Consider the following 19,273-nt stretch of genomic DNA (forward strand, 5'->3'; position numbering starts at 1 on the left):
TTACCACGAAGTTCAAAGCAGGTAAATATTTAAATTAACACATCCTAAGTAAATGAATGAAACATAACACGGCCGCTAGTGAAACACAGCCAAAATATTTTCTATAGAAATAATTTTGATGTAAATAAGAATATGTGAACAAAGAGTCAAAAGGCTGATGATGTGATTCACAAAAGGGCTTACCTGGGCTCAGCCTGCACAACAGAAGTTTGCCCCAGGCTGTAGGTGGAAAACGTGTTGCCCTTTTTCTAAGTGATTTTTCTGTACTCCACCATTTGGGGTTGAATCATGATCGAAGTTTATCTTTTGTGTGAATTTTTTTCCCTTGAAATGTATGATTTGTCTTTTTTTTTGGTTAAGAATTATAGACTATTTTTGTCTCCCTGACTTGCATTCCTGACACTTTGTGGTTTCTCAGCCTTTCAGTGCAGTTTTTGGAGCCATTACTATTCACCTCAAGCACCTTCTCCTTGGACTCCAGCAACCCCTTGGACTCATTTAACAGGACCGCCTTGCCCTCTGCTGTGCAGCTTTTGTGCAGGGATTTGTAACACTTGGGACTTACTTTTGCATTCTGCATAACCTTTTTTCCTTGTACATTTTATACCTTCCCCCATTTTTTTTTTTTTTGCTGGAATAGCCACTGAAGTAATTTTTCTGCATGGGTATATAGAAAGTGTATAGTCAAGTCTTTGCCTATCTTAAATAGTTTATGTTTTTAAGTGGCTGACGTAGGTAAAAAAAAATCCCGGTTCCAAATATCTTCCCTCAGAGCCATGAAGGCTTTGTTCCACGGCCACCTTCTAGGTTTCAGTGCTGTTGATAGAAAGTCTGATGCCAACACTGTCTTCATCCTTTTGTAAGTGACCTATTTTGGTTTCTTTGGAACCTTAAGGATGTCTTTATTCTTGGCATTCTGGAAACTATTTGGTTATTAATATCCAAAGTTATGTGAACTATCAGCTTAGTACATTATATAGAATTAGGTAGGCATAACATTCATATCTCTAGAAAACAAAGTGTTTTTTTCTATTTGCTGGAACCATGCTATACAGTATAATGTGTATTCTCTTTCCTTTATTCTCATAGTGATCCCTCAAATAGGTTTTCATATTGCCATTAGATAACTAGGTTATCTGCAGATTAGAATCTGTTTGCAAGATAACCTAACAGTTAGGCCAGGCCGGTGGCTCACGCCTGTAAGCCCAGTACTCTGGGAAGCTAAGGCAAGTGTATTGCTTGAACTCAGGATTTTGAGATCAGCCTGAGCAAGAGCGAGACCTCATTTCTACTAAAAATATAAAAACTAGCTGGGGATTGTGGTAAGTGCCTGTAGTTCCAACTCCTTGGGAGGCTGAGGCAGGAAGATTACTTGAGCCCAAGAGTTTGATGGTGGTGTGAGCTGTGATGATGCCACAGCACTCTATCCAAGGCAACAGAGTGAGACTCTGTCTCAAAAAGAAAATAAAAATAAATAAGTAAATAACCCAATATTTAACAGTAGTAAAAACAACAGTTTGGGTTCGGTACCTTAGCTCGGTGGTTACGGTGCTGGCCACATGCACCAGGGCTGGCGGGTTTGAACCCAGCCAGGGTCTGCTAAACAATGACAACAATAACAAAAAAAATAGCCGGGCATTGTGCTGGGTGCCTGTAGTCCCAGCTACTTGGGAGGCTAAGGCAAGAGAATCCCTTACACCCAAGAATTTAAGGTTCTGTGAGCTGTGACGCCACAGTACTCTACCAAGGGCGACATAGTGAGACTCTGTCTCAAAAAAACAAACAACAAAACAAACAAACAAAAAACAGAGTTAGGGTTTAATTCTAAATATAGAATTAAATTTCCTCCCCCACAATGTCCTTTCAAACCCTTTTATAGCTTTATATTCTCTCATAAACGCCATGTCATGAAGATACCACTCATTAAAATCACATCACATAACTTCAGAGTTTGAAGGGAATCTACAGAAATAGAGTTGAGTTCTCTGCTTTCATGGCAGGAAGGTGACCAGGCCAGGGTGTGGGATTAGTCTCAGTGGCTCCAGGAGAAGACAGTAGCATCTGGCATTAGACCACCCAGGGTTAGATCCTGGCCCCACACTAAAGCTTCAGGCTCCTCATTTGTAACACAAAGATTGTCACAGTGTCTTATGGGGTTGCTTGGAAGAATAAACCGCAGGTGGTGCTCAGCTCAGCCTAGCAGTCCCTAGTCTAATAGCCAGGTGACGTGTACCTTCAGGCCAGGGTTCTTCCTCATTCGCAGCCTCCCCATCCACATGTCAGTCAGCAGCATCTGGCTGCAGGTGTGAGCGATGAAGTCCCGGTGCTTGGCTGCCACGGCCAGTTTGAGGCAGGTTGAGTTGCTCCAGTTTTTCAGCTCGTAGGTCAGAAGCTTCATGGCAATTTGTTCATCATGCTTATAGGACTGGTCCAACAACTCCAGAGCAAGCTGGCCGAAGTCCCTGGGGAGAGGAAAGGGATGGGGCGAGGCTGTAGGGCTGCGAGCGCTTTCTCAGATAGCTGTGTCCATGGGGACCTGTGGTGTCACGGGACCCAGAAGCCTGGATTGCAAGGGGCTCGAGGTCCTCTGCAAGCAAGAAGCTCAAGGAATGTGTCCCCAGAGTGGGGCAGCCAGGGACAGGGTCTAGTGTTCAGGATGGGGCTCTTCTAGCAGAGGGAGCTTTCAGTGGACCCCAGATCTGCCCCCCATGTCCCAGGGACACAGAGACACACAAATCAGGAGGCAGACAGAGAAGAACAAAGGAAAGTTCAAACACAGCACCTGTGGGGTGGGGCTGCCCTTGGTGGGGGGTGGGGTGGACATTGACCGTGGCCACAGGAGGGCTTGTTTCTTGATTGGGTGCTGGTCGTGCCCACGTTTTCAGTTTGCAAATGTTCATCAAGCCACGTGCTTGGGATGTGTGCCTTTCTCTGGGTGTGGGTAATACGTTAATAGCACATCTATTTTGCGAGAATTCCACATTCTCTGCACCATGATAGAAATGAGGAATAGTTGTCACAGGGCCCAGAGAAGGCGGAGAGCCTAACTGCTGATGGGGGCGCAGTGACAGGAGTTGGGGGGAATATAGAAGGTGACAAGCTGAAATTTGAACATAAAATTTATTCTCTTTAGCACATGATCCAGATTCAAATATTTGATGATGGCCATAAATATCCCTGTTCCTTTAACTTTTTGTTAGGGAATATGGTTAAGATATGGTCCCATCACAACCACAAGACAAGTCTACCCAATAAATTCAATACTGTGACCTGGTTGTCTGTACCTTCACGTTGAAGTTAAAAAAAAAAAAAAGTAAAAGCAAATATAAGCATCAAAACAACTTTTTTTTTTTTTTTTGCAGTTTTTGGCCGGGGCTGGGTGTGAACCTGCCACCTCCGGTATATGGGGCTGACACCCTACTCCTTTGAGCCACAAGTGCCACCCCAACACCAAAACAATTTTAAAAAGATATGGGTCCATGTGATCACCCTCCTCTGGTTTTGCTTCTCCATTCTGTTGAAGACTGTATTCCAGTCATGAGCTGAAGGAAGAAGGCAGAGTTAAGTGTGGGAGAATGGGCTTCTCTGTCCCCTGAAGAGGAATGCTCTCCTCAGGCCTTCTGGGCCAGGGGCCGCATCACAAGAGAGACATGTACACTCTTAGGAAGCAAGAGACAATGGCATCTATAAACTCACAAGGTATGTGGACACATCCTCATTTTTAGAGAGGCTTGAATTCCTAATGTTTAGAAATTGGCTGGCAAGTTTTGAAATCATGCAGCCAGCTGGGCATGGTGGCTCTCACCTGTAATACTAACACTCTGGGAGGCTGAGGTGGGAGGATTGCTTGAGCTCAGGAGTTCAAGAGCAGCCTGAGCAAGAGCCAGACCCGGCTCTAATAAAAACAGAAAAAAAAAAAAAAACTAGCTGGGTGGGGTGGTACACACTTGTAATCCCAGCTACTTGGGAGGCTGGGGCAAGAGGATTGCTCAAGCCCAAGGTTTCTGGGAGCTATGACACTACAGCACTCTACCCAGGGCGACAGTGAGACTCTGTCTCAAAAAAAGCAAGTAAAGAAATCATACAGTTCAGGGCGGCGCCTGTGGCTCAAGGAGTAGGGTGCCGGTCCCATATGCCAGAGGTGGCGGGTTCAAACCCAGCCCCGGCCAAAAACCACAAAAAAAAAAAAAAAAAAAAAGAAAAGAAAGAAATCATACAGTTCAAAATAAAAGCAGCATACTTCAGACAACAAAGCTAATAGATGTTGGCAGAGCTGCCTGCATCTGCCTCTAGTTCATGTACTTATAAAGTTGTAAAGTTGTGCTGGGATCTCTGGTTTCCAGATTGGCATGGAAGGAACTTAGTAGTCACCAGTCTGTCCTAACAAGTAAAAACCTGCATAAGCTGATAATCCACAACTCTTCCTGATCCTTCAGAGAGGTGACGTCACTGGGAAAACTGCTGTCCCCCAAACTGGAGACACAGACGGGACTCAGGGAACCACCACTTACTGGAGCAGAAACTCCTGTGGGAACCAGTGCAGGGTGAGAAAATGTGAACTGTGATGGATAAGTCACCAAAAGCTCAGTGTGGACACGTCTGTGTAGGTCATAGACCCCAGGGGGACCCAGTCACAGGAGGGCCCCTGTACTCTTGTGCCTTCCATCTGCAGGTTCTCACAGCAAATCGAGGAGAAAAAACCCTTGGTGCTTCTGGCTGGGGCAGGGGAAAGAAAGGGTTTGGAACCACACTGGAGCGTTTGGAACCACACTAGAGCGCTCTTCTTAAGCAGGTCTGCCCTCAGGGAAATGATTTTATCAGAGCCTCAGCTACTTGGGCTGGCTGGAGCCTAACTGACCTCGGGGAGGAATTCCCAAGTCCCGGGTTAGCCATCCTGTCCCATCTAAGAGGGGAGAAAAAAACCCGAGGAACACTTGTGAGGTTCACAGTCCCAGGCTCAGGCTCAGCGAGTTTTAATCCATGTGGATAATTAATCTCACTGGTCTTTGCATTGCAGTTCAGGAGTTTGCATGAGGAGGCAGGAAACAAACAACAATTAAAAAAAACCCGCCACAGTCCAGAAACAGCCTCAGAGAGGCAGAGGAAAAGCACTCACGGGAAGGACAAAGTGACTTCCGAACAAACTCCACCTGTCGCCGTCCTTGAGCGAGACAGGAGGACCCTGGCAAGCCCTCCCTGAGGTCGTGGTCTCTCCCAGCCTGTACATCCCCTCTCAACACTCACTTGGAGTTGTTGTCCAGGTCCTGGGAGATGTCGTCCACCAGCTCGCTCTCGGAGGACTCGTGGGCCATGGCCTTGTAGAGCTTGCAGGCCACCAGCGCCTTGGCCATGCTCTCCTCCCCGCGCTGCCACAGGAACACGGCCATCTTCTGGCGCTTCATGAGCACGGCCCACACCATCAGCTCGTGGAAGGGGTACTGGAAGCGGCTGACTGCCGGGTCATCCACGTCGATGTCCATCTCCTCCTCCTTCTTCTTCTTCTTCTTTTTCTTCCCTTTGGCCGGAGGCTCATCATCCTGAGGGGAGAAAAGCCCATTTTTCGTGGTTCTGCCTTAAACGTGTGCAAGGAAGGGTTCTGGAACTACTGGAGGTAGCAAACCCTTCTGTCAGAGGCGGGAAGGAGGTTTCCAAGTACACGTTAAGTTTCCACTCCACAGATTAAGGATGCACATGCTTACTATGATAATTAAACCACCTAAAACCAAATGCACTGCAAAGGCCTACTGCGGTGAGTCACTGGCACCCCTGGTGAGCAGTTTTTTTACTCAGAAGCTTTTAACACGGAGATGCTGCAAAACTAAAACAAACAGAACCTCCCCGCAGCCCTAAATACAATAGCAGGGAGAGGGAGAGGGGAGGGCTGCAGTCTGTCTCCTGGGGACGTCTTCGCAGGCAGCATAATGTCAGCACTCCTTTGCCAGATAAAACCAGCCAGAAATTAATCGGAAAAATGTAAAAGACAGTAGAGAGAAATGTTTTAAGAAAGCAAACATTCCATTTTGAATGAGTACTGGCCTTTCTCCCATATGGCACGAAGGGGAGGCCAAGATTTCCCATTTCCTAAAGGGATTATAAGAACTGTTCTGAAAACCATGCAGAATTCTCAGAAAAGGCAGGTAATGGTTGGGAGAACTGGCCTGGAAACATGTGGGTCTTAGATGATTCCAGGCTAATATTTCAGTACTCAATGAAATAACAGAAACAGATGTTTGCTCTTTTGCAAAGAACATTCCCTTCATTTATCTACTTTTATTGTTACTAGGACTCTGAGAGGTTGTGAATTCCTTCCATTCCCTGGGAGTCTGAACAACTTGCTACATTTGCATGCTTGGGATGGGCAAGATTGAAAACAGCCTGGGGTGCTCTGGGTGAAATCCCAGTTTTCAGTTCCTATTATGAGTTGTTCACAACTAACTCAATTTTTGTAATAATTATAGCGAGTTATGATAACATTTTCATTGAAACTATAGTGTCTTACCTCTGATGTAAATGTTTTTGTTCTAATTTTCTAATTTTGTCACAATAAAGCTACAATCACAGTACCTTAGGGATGGTTGGTTTTTACAGGTTAAAAATGGACATTATAGAAATTTAAAGGTAAACATAGCTTTATTTTCAAGAACATATAAAATAAATAAAAATCAACTAATGGCTAATTAAATGTTATAACATAGAAGTCTCGTTAAGCCTACCTTACAGTTACATGTAATCGTATTAAAATATTAATTATATGCAAATTCTTTTAAAAAATTGCCAGAGAAATAATATAAGAAACAAGGATCCTAAAATACCTTTGTCTGTGACAAATCAATAAGAAAAAGAAAACCCAATAAAATAACAAATGATATGAACTGGGAGTACAGGGAGAAATTGACACATAGTCATAGTAAGGGTCTCTAAACACACCTCACTGAGCAATGAATTTGAAAACAATTAGTAAGTCTAGAAGCAACTAGAATAGCAGAATGAATGTGATCTCATGAGTAAATGCTGTAGAAGAATTATACCCAACAAACAAAGAATACACGTTTGTTTCCAACATGCATGGGTTATTTTTTTTAATTTTTATTGTTGGGGATTCATTGAGGGTACAATAAGCCAGGTTACACTGATTGCAATTATTAGGTAAAGTCCCTCTTGCAATCATGTCTTGCCCCCATAAAGTGTGACACACACCAAGGCCCCACTCCCCTCCCTCCATTCCTCTTTCTGCTTTTCCTCCACCCCCATAACCATACATGGGTTATTAACAAAAATCAACCAGGCATATCACTCCAATTCTTGTGATATTTTCTACACGTATCTCAACAAATTCCAAATATCAGAAAGCGTGTAGTCACATATAAGGAGTAAAATTAGTAATCAATAACAATAGGATCACAGCAACAATAATATCTGGAAAATTAAAAATACACTTGTAAACAACTTTTGGATCAAAGGTGAAATTATAAACTTTTGGAAATAAGTGGCAATGAACATTCTACTTATTGAAACCCATGGAATACCATAAAATAATACTCAGAAAAATTTATACCTTTATTATATTTATTGGAATACAGGGAAGATTGAAAATGAGTGAACTTTATTTTCAAATTGGGTCAATAAAAATAATTCAGTAACTCCGGGAAAAGAGTGTGGATGGAATAACGAAAGTAAAAGCAAACGTTATTAAAGCGGAAATGGAAAAAAGAAAGTTGCTTGATAAAGGAAAAACACCAATAAAATATGTAGGCAAGTGTGGTTAAGAAAGAAAAAAGAGGAGGGCAGTGCCTGTGGCTCTAGGAGTAGGGCGCTGGCCCCAAATACCAGAGGTGGCGGGTTCAAACCCGGCCCCGGCCAAAAAACAAAATGGAAAGAAAGAAAAAAGAGGAGGAGGCCTGGCAAGGTGACCCACATCGGTAATCCCACCATTTAGGCTGAGGCAGGAGGATCACTTGAATCCAGGAGTTCAAGACCAGCCTGCGCAACATAGCAGGGTCCCATTTCTACAAAAATATTTTCAAAATGATTAGCCAGGTGTGCTGGCAAGTGCTTGTGGTCTTAGAGATTTAGGAATGTCGCTTGACCTCAGATTGTGCCACTGCAACCGAGCCATGGGTGACAGAGTGAGAGCCTATCTCTTAAATAAAAAAAAAGGAGATACAATATTCTAAAAAATTGGCACAAGAAATGGCATGCAGCTAAAGATACTGAGACTAAAAAAACTAGAATACTATGTAAGAGTTTATCCTAATGAACTTGAAAGTCCAGATTAAATAAATAATTTTTAGGAAAATATAAATTACCAAAGTTGCGTCTATAAAATATAAAGCCTGAGTAGATTCATATTTATGGTAGAGATTATGAAGGGGTGAAATATATACTCTAAGAGGCTTGACTGGACCAAGCTATTTTACAGATGAGTCTGACAAACCAGCTGGGAACTGACGCACCCTACCTGGCATAGCAAGTGTGAGGGAATCCTGAGTAGCTGGGGCTATAGGTGCCCACCACAACACTCAGCTACTTTTAGAGATGGGGTCTCTCTCTTGCTCAGACTGGTCTCAAACTCCTGAGCTCAGGCAATCCACCCACCTCGGCCTCCCAGAGTGCTGGGATTACAGGCCTTGGCACTTTTGTCTTATAGTAAGGTAAGTTTAGTTGATTTTTCTGGGTTTTCCAGATATAAACTATTTTGTTGATAATTATTTTCTTCCCTTTTTGAGTATTCTTTCTTTAGCATTTTTTTCATGTCATATAATTTCCAGAACACTTTTGCAGACTAGTAAGAATAATGATGATGTCTTGCTCTTGATTTTTATAGAAATGACTTCAGGGCTTGGCTCCTCAGTCCTGCGTTTCTCTTGCTCCTGGAGCCTATGGTATATACATATTTTAATCATATCAAGAGAACATTTAATTTTCTTATTTATTTTTATCATTCTCCTTCTAGTGAACTAATTATTTAGTAAAAAATTAAACGTGTTTTACGTTTTTCCAAATTCTTCCTTAGCGCTCACTGAGAAATGATCCTCATACTTTTCCCCTTCTTGTTGATATGATTCCATCCACTTAAATATTTCTATGTCTAGTACTTTGTTCTTTTTTTGGTAGAGACAGAGTCTCACTGTACTGCCCTCGGGTAGAGTGCCGTGGCGTCACACGGCTCACAGCAACCTCTAACTCTTGGGCTTATGCGATTCTCTTGCCTCAGCCTCCCGAGCAGCTGGGACTACAGGCGCCCGCCACAACGCCCGGCTATTTTTTTGTTGCAGTTTGGCCGGGGCTGGGTTTGAACCCGCCACCCTCGGCATATGGGGCCGGCGCCCTACTCACTGAGCCACAGGCACCGCCCTAGTACTTTGTTCTTAAGGTTTCTTGTTTAGGTTATTTCTGGTATTTTTATCTTTGTTTTTTTTTTTTTTTTTTTTTGAGACAGAGTCTCACTCTGCTGCCTTGGGTAGAGGGCTGTAACATCATAGCTCACAGCAACCTCAGACTCTTGGGCTGGAACAGTCTTCTTGCCTCAGCCTCCAGGTAGCTGGGACTACAGGTGCCCACCACTACACCCAACTAGTTTTCTTTTCTATTTTTAGTAGAGACGAGGTTTCTTGCTCAGGCTGGTCTTGAACTCATGAGCTCGGGCAATCCACCTGCCTGGGCCCCCCAGAGTGCTAGAATTATAGGTGTGAGCCACCACACCTGGCCCTATTTATAATTTTTAAATATATAAGTAGCATTATTCTCTCTTTTTTTTGAAATGGTGGTTTTGCTAACTCTATAAAATTAATTAAGAGGGTTTTACCCTTTTAAAAAGGGATATATAATCCTTTTATATAATGTGACTATGGCATCTGAGTAAATTTTGGTGAGTAGTATGGTGCATTTGTTCATAGAAAAGAAATGTGTTCATTTGGTGTTAAAGAAATACAGAACTAAAAGGGCTGTGTATGTTGGGTCCAAGATATAAAACTATGGAACACAAATTCTACTTACTTCCATTCCCAGAAGCTTAAGAGCTTTAGGCTGCATAATGAAAGGGGAGGGAAAAAATCAGTTTACTCAAATAGCCAATATTAATAGTAGCAATGTTAGTAGTACATTAATAGTATTGTTAGTAGTAGACATACTAGTCAATTAAAAAGTACTTTGTACCATTAACTAATGACAATATCCAAGGAAAAGAAATGCTTTAATAAGCAAACGTGGAAACTCGTTTTTTTGTTAGTAGTTAATTGAGAAAGAGCTGCAGACTGTAACCCTGGTTCTGGGCAGAACAGAGAAGCTCCCTGACAAAAATGAGGGGAGGACACAGCTGACATTTGAGCTGGCCTATTGCTAAGAGTGGGGTCAGGAAAGGCACCCCTGGGGGAAATGAGGCAGGCACGGTAATACAGTTTGATTTAGGAGGAGGTACTTGGTCTGCCATGGTGGGGTGGGGACAGCCAGCAGAGAGCTGGGGTGCTGTGACGATTCTTCAGGCAGTGAGGAGGTCTCAGATGCTCTGGCAGGTGCCATGCTTTGGAACTTAGGGCAGCTGCAGGGGTGGGATGAAAGGATGGGTCGAGGGGTGGAGGGCAGGACAGTAGCCATGGAGGGAGGCTGCTAGGGACAAAGAACAAGGGCAGATCCCGTGTGGCCTGGGCTGTGGTTCTGTTCAGGGGTGCTGGGGTGAGGACACCCCACATCCCAGAGTAGCTGGGAGGTGAGGTGGGCCTGCTCGGGATGGGGGAAGTGCCGGGCTTTGAACCGGCTGCTTTATTGACAACAAGGAACCCCAGGTCACTCCGGACACCACACAACACTGCACATTCACTGGGTTCTACCCTCTTTGGTCCAAACAAGTTGTTGTACAGGGTCCGGAAGCTTTTCCGAGTGTAGTTGCAGCGGTAGGCGCCCCCCATGAGGTATTCCAGCACCAGTCCGATGTCTATAAGGCTGATGTGGTAGTCAGGTGGGAGGTTGCTCTGCAAGGAAAGAAGTTTTGTCTCAGGTCCCTATAAAGTGCAGTCACGAACTTGGGAGTTGATGTAGCAGGTGGGAGAGTAAACAATATTCAGGCTCTTACCATATGATGGGGTGGGGTGGGGGGTGGTAATGGGTTAAGCCATTTTCCAAGAAATGTGTTAAGCTTTTCCAGTGAGAAAAAGGGTTGGGACCCTTGTGGCTATAGGGTGGGTGGCTGCCATGCTCTGTGATCTGCAGGCCGTGGGTGGACATGTGAGGGAAGTGGTGTGAAGCGTCTGGGTGGGAGCAGTTTAGTTTTTTTTTTTTTTTTTTGTAGAGACAGAGTCTCACTTTACCGCCTTTGGTAGAGTGCCATGATGTCACAGGACTCACAGCAACCTCCAGCTTTTGGGCTTCCGCTATTCTCCTGCCTCAGCCTCCCGAGCAGCTGGGACTACAGGAGCCCGCCACAACGCCCGGCTATTTTTTTGTTGCAGTTCGCCGGGGCTGGGTTTGAACCCGCCACCCTTGGTATATGGGGCCAGCGCCCTACTCACTGAGCCATGGAGCAGTTTAGTTTTGATAAGGAGATGTTTTGATAGCTGCTTGCAGAGTTGAAGCCAGAGGCAGGAGGCTGGAAACCACATTTCATGCCGAACAAGAAGGGCTTCCTGGGAGGCAGGCGTGAGACAGAATATCTCCAGGACTGGGGCTTCTCCAGGGAAAGCTCCCAGAGGTGCCCTGTGACTTTCCTGGGACCCCCGCCCCCCAACTTTAGTCAGAACACAAACACCGAAAACCATCTGGTTTGACTGTGAGAGCAGAGTTTTGCATCAAGAGGGAAGAGGATGTGTTGAGACAGCATGTGGGAGGAGAGGAACCAGCGGGAGAGAGGCGACTCAAGTCGGCCACTCATGTGGCTGGCCCATTTATCTGGGAGGCAGAGTGGACCAGCCGTTTTTTTTGTTTGTTTGTTTGTTTTTTTGTGGTTTTTGGCCGGGGCTAGGTTTGAACCTGCCACTTCTGGCATATGGGACCGGCGCCCTACTCCTTGAGCCTCAGGCGCTGCCTGGACCAGCCATTTTTAAGGATTTTTTCTGGGTGCCATTTATTGGTTTGTTAATTTCATACGGCTGAAATGATGGTGTAATCCTGAGATCCACTGTACAGGGGCTACCTTCCAAACAGTCTCCCTTCACAAGACTGGCCACGTGGGCTAAACCTTTCCTGCTTGCATCATGTGTTTTTCAACCCTTTTGTGATCCATGACTCAGTTGGGGGTTCTATATGCAGAAATAAGGAGATACAGCCCTGCTCTGAGGGGCTCTTGGTTGGGGAGAGGGGCAAAACAGTAGACTGACCTTTTTTACATCCCTGTCAACAGTCCTGATGCAGCAGCTCAGCGCACCGGTGGGAGAATGAGAAAGGGCTTCTGGAGGAGGCGCTACCGAGGTAGCTGGGGGCAGGTGGAGCAGGAGAAAGGATCTGCAGACATGAGTGAGGTGTGTGGCCCAGGGCAGAAGGCGTGGCTCAGGGGAGGAGGAGTGGCCCAGGACAGGAGGCGTGGCCCAGGGCAGGAGGAGTGGCCCAGGACAGGAGGCGTGGCCCAGGACAGGAGGCGTGGCCCAGGGCAGGAGGCAGACTCCCCTCACCAGAGTGTCAGATGCAGTGTGGACAAAGTGGGAACTAGTGGGGGATGTGGACATGGACCAGGCCCAGAAGGGTGCATGTTTCTTGAAATGAGCTTGGACTCCACGCTGTGGCTCATAGGGAGACTTTGGAGGATTTTAAGCAGGGGATGGTCAGAGAGATGGACTGGAGAATAGAGCACTATTGAAGCTGGTCAGGTGAGAAGTAGGTGGGCCTAGAGTAAGGCAGCTGTGACTTTTGAATGTCTGTGCTGCCTAACTGATCTTCCAGCTGGGCCCTATTAGGGAAATCATATTCCTTATTTGGAAAGGAAGGGCACTGGGCTAGAGGGTCTCAGAGGTCCCTCTGGGTTCCCACCTCACTGATTCTGTGTTCTGGTCTATGAAGACTGTAGAGGCCACTTTTCATATTCTTAGGATTAAATATTGGTATGAAATGTGACCAGGCTATCAGGGACCTGAATGAAAACCCTGTTCTCTCATCCGGGTTATTTTTGCATGCTCAGGTTACGAGTCCACACTCTGCAGCTCCAGACTGCCTTCTAGTAAAATGAGTCACTCTCAGGTGAAGCCAGCCTAATCCTCTAACCCGTGGTGATAAGATGTAAGAAATGGCATGAGAGAACAGTGCGAGAGTGAGACTGTACAGGAACACAGGCTGTGAGTAGTCAGGGGCAGCAGAAAGTGGGAGAAACATTTGCCACTTAATAACAGGGGAGCCAAATGGGCCAGCACAACTGTGGTACCCAGTGGGGCACATAGGATGGCACTTCTAGAAAGAGGTCCAGTATGTGGGTGAGAGATCTTGAAGTAGAGACAGAGCGTGGAGCTGCAGGGAGGGAGGGCAGGCCAGGGCGGCAGGACGCAGGGCTGCCTCTGGTCTTGGCAATGGCACCAACGATAACCACTGAACATGTCATGTTCCTACCATGTACTGGCATGAGCATGCAATTTTTTCTTTAAAGATTATCCTTTTCTTTTTTAGTTTTAAGTTAACTCTTTTTAATAAGAGTTTGGAAATTGAAAAATGGTTTTTAAAAAATGTTTCAGGATAGGTGCAGTGGCTCATGCTTGTAATCCTAGCACTCTGGGAGGCTGAAGCAAGTGGATCACTCGAGCTCATGAGTTTGCGACCAGCCTGAGCAAGAGTGAGACCCCCGTCTCTACTAAAAATAGAAAAACTACTTAGGCCTTGTGGCTCATGCCTGTAGTCCAAGCTACTCAGAAGGCTGAGGCAAGAGGATCACATAAGCCCAAGAGTTGGAGGTTGCTGTGAGCTATGATGCCAGGGCACTCTACCAACGGTAACATAGTGAGACTCTATCTCAGAAAAAAAAAAAAAGAAAGAAAGAAAAGAAAAGAAATTTTTTAGTGAAAGACACCGGTTGTCAGTAAGGATTTTAAAACAGTAGACTGACCTTTTTTACATCCCTCACCAGCAGATGGAGTGTATTTGGTGGACCCAGTCTCTGAAAGAGAAGCATTCAGCCAGAGTAAATATGCTTTTCTTTTCAACCCTTGGAGCAAACCCTACCCTGACTGGATATAATTCATGAATTGTGAGAGCCAGAGCATAACCGACTGTCAGCCTACTTCTTTTACAAAACAGAGCTGGTTGTGGTTAAGAAATATCCAGCAAATTAAAAAATATGTGAATTAGTTTAAAGAGTATCTTAAGGTGTACAGAAGAGTGTTTAAGGAGTCACCAACTTTTACAAGCAACTCCCGAGGGCCATATCTGCAACTTAAAAATCTTAAAATGTGGAAGGAAGTGTAAATTCTCAAAACCATACTGTAATAATATAAACCAAATACTTCTCTTTTAATACAGAGGAGCTCCTTGCTGCCAAAACTCAGGTCTACATTTTTCACCAAAGTCTCATAAAAATGTGAGAATCCCAAAGAACAAACCAGCTGCTCAACATGGTGACTTTTCATCTGCTAATATCTAAGAAGCCAGATTCTCTCCGTGTATAAATAAGTGCTCACATACAATGCCCAGGTGTGGAGCAAGAGCTAAGAGCACTGGAGAGAGGGTAATGGGTGGGGCCACATCTACGGTGCATCTTAGAATGGGTACAGGTGAAACTTACTAAATGCAGAATACAAATGCCTACATACAATAACTAAGAAAATGCCATGAAGGCTACGTTGAACAGTTTGATGAGAATATTTCAGATTGTATATGAAACCCCACATTGTACCCCTTGATTGCACTAATGTACACAGCTATGATTTAACAATAAAAACAAAAAAAGAATAAGACTGCCATAAATATAATGCCCTGAGTCTTTTTGTGGACATATGTTTTCATTTTTCATGGATTAATGTCCAGGAATGAAACTGTTGGGTCATGGGTAGACGTATGTTTAACTTTAGAAGAAATAGAAGCTCAGATCTTCAAAGCACTTGTACCATTTTACCCTCCCACCAGCAATGTATGAATTTCAGTGGTTTTACATCTTAGCCAATACTTGGTATTGTCATTTTTTATTTTAATGGATGTAATATGGTATGTTATTGTAGTTTTAAATTGCATTTCTTTTATCATTAATGATATTGAGCACATTTTCATATACGTATTGGCCATTTGTATATCTTCTTTTGTAAAATGTGTATTCAAACTTTTTGCATATTTAAAGCCAGATTTCTTACTTGCCAATGAAAGAGTTCTGATCAAGACATAAAAAAAAAAAAAAAGAGCTAAGAACACCCCACAAGGGAGGGACTGACTGGCTCCGCCTGGGGTAGGATGTGGCCAGCAGCAGGTGACAGTGGCTGCCTGCTGTTACTGTGGACCTCCCAGCTCAAACTGTGTTCCAGTGAGGCCGCACTCATCTGAGCACATCTCTGCACCACACAGCCGTGGTCAGTACATCCACATGGCCGGCTGCCCTCCACGCTTCCTCTTCTGGAACACTCACTGTGTTATAAAGCTCCTCCAGCCTCGGGATGGTCAGAAAGTGCTGCATGTTCACTCCGTTTTCAATCAGCAGCTTCACGAAGTCCACGCGATCTAGCACTAAAGCGTCCAGCATCGCCTGCTCCAGAGCACTCACCTGCATGGACCGGGGTGGGTGGGGCGGGGCGTGAGCGGCTGGTCAGAGGGATACAGAGGTGACAACAGTCGTCTGACCCCTGCCCCAGCTCCCAGAGTGTTCTGAACATGGTCATCTTTGTTCTTTACCTGGAGTAATCATGCCCCATCTCCCGGCTCCTTTCTTCTCAGTTTGGCCTCTCTGTGTTCTATCAAAGTTTGTAAATGATTTTCTCCTTTTTATTAATAATATAAAGACTGCCATAAATATAATGGTGAGGATTGGTGAGGATTCAAAATCTCAGCCATGCTGGCATTATTCTGTCCAGTTTTTACCATTTGTTTGCTTGACTGAGAAGTATCTGTCCGGCGGTGATGGAATTCCATGTAGAATCACCTGGGCACTGGTGTAAGTGGCCATGATGGTGGCAGGCACCTGCCACTGTCCAGGCCTGCTGCCCTGGCCTGCTGCCCTGTCCTGCCTGTATCCTGGCAGTGGTGAGACTGGAACAACCAGGTGACGTGTAGCTCCAGGCTCCCAGCCCACATAGCTGCCATCACCCTCACATACCCAGTCACAGGCTCTGTCTTTCAAAAAGGTTTTCTTGTGCAAATTGCATTTGCTGGCTCCGCGCCTGTAGCTCAGCAGCTCGGGCGCCAATCACATACACTGGAGCTGGTGGGTTTGAACACAGCCCTGGCCTGCCAAACAACAATGACAACTACAACCAAAAAATAGCTGGGCGTTGTGGCAGGTGCCTGTAGTTCCAGCTACTCAGGAGGCTGAGGCAAGAGAATCGCTTAAGCCCAGGAGTTTGAGGTTGCTGTGACCTGTGATGCCACAGCACTCTACCTAGGGCAACATAGTGAGACTCTGTCTCAAAAAGAGAAAAATTGCATTTGCTCAGTGGTCATTGGTCTGTTTGCTGTATTTTCATGAATCCAGCATCTGCCTGTCTGGGGCTTCTCTTATGCAAATAATAACCAGTGAATCCCACTGCTGAGCAAGGTGACCAGGATGTCCTCTCTGGGTGGCACCATTGACCCCAAATCAGGAACATTTGGTGTTTTTAAACTTTAAATTAAAAAAGAATTTTTTTTTTGGTAGAGACAGGCTCTTGCTATGTTGCCCAGGCTGGTTTTGAACCCCTGACCTCAAGTGACCTCCTGCCTTGGCCTTCCAAACGCGTGAGCCCCTGTGCCCAGCCACACCCTGGCGGACACACTGTTGCCAGCTGTGATACTGACACCGTCCTTCTTGGGATCAGGGCCCCAGGCGGGTCTGAGGCCAAGGCAACAAGCACCACTCCTTCTCCCGGAGAAGGAGGGTGACCCAACCCTGTGGGCTCCTGAGAAACGGGGGCCAGGACTTCCTGCGTACCCAGTTCAGCAGCTCTAACTTCCGGGGGTCGGTTTCCTCCTCCGCTTCTTCTTTCACTTTCCCTTTCTTCTTGCCCTTTCCCTTTCCTCTCCCCGCCTTGGTGGTGGCTATGGGTGGCTTCTTCTCCTTCTCCGTGGCTTTGCTATCTGTTGGGGGGGCCAGGCTTCCCAGGGGCTGCGGGCCACAGAAAGCAGAGTTGAGAAAAGTTCTTCAGGCTGTCCCTGTTTCCAAGACAAGCCCCCTGTACATGCACATATGAACTACACAAGCACAACATGTAGTAAACACACATGCCCCCCATATGCACACGTGCACACACATAGTCACCACAGGCTGTCTGGTGGAGAAAGCCCTGATGCCGTGAACCACGGTTACTCACATGCACCGATATTATACACCCTTGCTTGCACACAGTGGTGTCACATACTTAGAGTGGTTGCTATTTTGATTGACGTGTGCTTTAAAGGAAAGGGTGCTGAGAGAACGTCCAAAGTTGCCAAGAAGATATGTCCATTATTGACTAATATAGGAGAAAATGACTGTGAAGGGATCAGAGACAGCAGATGTGACCACAGACACCTTCCTGAATGTGAACATGAACTAGAGTTTATCGGTGGGTGACAAAGCTCTCTGGATATCACTGAGATGCATGCAGTGTGGCGACAGATTGGATTCATTAAGGGGAGAGTGTGCTCACTCCAGAGAACAGGAGGGACAGCAGAAGCAGGCCTGTCCACTGGCCTTGTCCTGTGGTCTGGGGAGAACACGGGGCGGGGGTGATCTGGTGCACACCCAGAGCAGCACTTAAACAGCCTGCCGCTGCTGCTAGTATCCTCGATGCCTGTGCCTCTGGCCAGCTCTCCTGGGGAGCTGTCTGCCCGTGGAGCCTCTGTTCCCTTTCTTTCCACCCTCCGACGTGCACACTGCACCCTCTCTGCCTGTCCAGGGCTCTGGCTCTGGTCACTGTTGATGGGCATGTCTCAGTCCTCCTCACGCTGAGTCCTTGGCACGTCTGAATGCACAGCCCCGTCCTCCTAGAGCCTCTGTGCTGGTTCTCAGGCACCACAGCCTCCCTGCTCCCTCCTCCCTGTCAGGCCGCTGCTGCTCAATTCAGCTTTAAGCATCAAGGTTCTCCTGGGCTCTGCCCTCAGCCCCCTGCCCTTCCCTGATGCTCGCTCCTTCATCTATACCCACACCAGTGGTCACCAGAAATGTGCACCCCCCTTCCTAGCTGCAGTCCCCTCACTCCCGAGTCCCTGCTGCCTACTCAGCATCTCCACTTGCATGTCCCAAAGACATGGTTCTTATGTTCAGAATCACACTCAGGACCTCTCCTCAACCCAGCAGTTGTCCCTTATCTCAGGGAAGTGTGCGAAACGCTGGCAGCACTGCTGACATCTCCCTCCCTCCCTCCACTGCCCTCCTCTGGGATCAAGTCATTCCCAAGGGCAGCCATGTTTAATGCTAACGATTGCTTATTTCCAGCCAGTTCTTTCCTTCTTCTCTACCTCTGCTCTAGTCCAGAGTGACACCTACTAACAGGGCTCCGCACATCTGCCATTGTAGTTTCCCAGTGTATTTTCCACAGTAAGTTCAGAGTGACTTTTTTTGAGACAGAGTCTCACTCTGTTCCCCTAGGCTAGAGTGCCATGGCCTCAACCCAGCTCATAGCAACCTCAAATCCCTGGGCTCAGGTGATCCTCCTGTCTCAGCCTCCCAAGCAAGTGCCATGACAGACGTACGGCAGCATGCCCAGTTAATTTTTCTTTTTTGAGACAGACACTCTGTTGCCCCTGGCTAGAGTGCAGCGGCATCATGGCTCACAGCAGCCTCAAACTCCTGGGCTCATGTGATCATCTTGCCTCAGCCTCCTGGGTAGTTGGGACTACAGATCTGTTCCACCACTCCTAGATAGTTTTTCTATTTTTAGTAGAGACGGGGTCTCATTCTTGCTCACGTTGGTCTTGAACTCCTGAGTTCAAGCCATCCACCTGCCTTGGCCTCCCAGAGTTCTGGGATTACAGGTGTGAGCCACTACAGCCAACCAGAGTGATCTTTAAATACATAAATGGAGCCAAGTAATTCTCCTGCTTAAAATCCTTCTATGGGCGGCACCTGTGGCTCAAGGAGTAGGGCGCCGGTCCCACATGCCGGAGGTGGCAGGTTCAAACCTAGCCCCGGCCAAAAAAATAAAAATAAATAAAATCCTTCTATGGGGTGGGGCAGAGATTATGCTGAGGGAGGTGTGTGCATTACATC

General features: G+C 46.2%; 1 protein-coding gene across 1 annotated transcript in view; it reads right to left on the minus strand.

Moving 5' to 3' along the window:
- Window positions 1-19,273, minus strand: part of TRPM1 (transient receptor potential cation channel subfamily M member 1) — an 85,289-nt gene that overhangs the window by 36,420 nt on the left and 29,596 nt on the right. Inside the window, exons 11-17 of the mRNA XM_053609583.1 lie at window positions 17,015-17,188; window positions 15,521-15,655; window positions 14,015-14,065; window positions 10,827-10,967; window positions 9,997-10,026; window positions 5,245-5,537; window positions 2,234-2,462 (exon numbers count right to left, since the gene is read on the minus strand). Coding sequence (XP_053465558.1) covers window positions 2,234-2,462; window positions 5,245-5,537; window positions 9,997-10,026; window positions 10,827-10,967; window positions 14,015-14,065; window positions 15,521-15,655; window positions 17,015-17,188 — 1,053 coding nt within the window. The remainder of the gene's footprint in view (window positions 1-2,233; window positions 2,463-5,244; window positions 5,538-9,996; window positions 10,027-10,826; window positions 10,968-14,014; window positions 14,066-15,520; window positions 15,656-17,014; window positions 17,189-19,273) is intronic.

This window comes from Nycticebus coucang, chromosome 2 (assembly GCF_027406575.1).
Source record: "Nycticebus coucang isolate mNycCou1 chromosome 2, mNycCou1.pri, whole genome shotgun sequence".
NCBI lineage: Eukaryota > Metazoa > Chordata > Mammalia > Primates > Lorisidae > Nycticebus > Nycticebus coucang.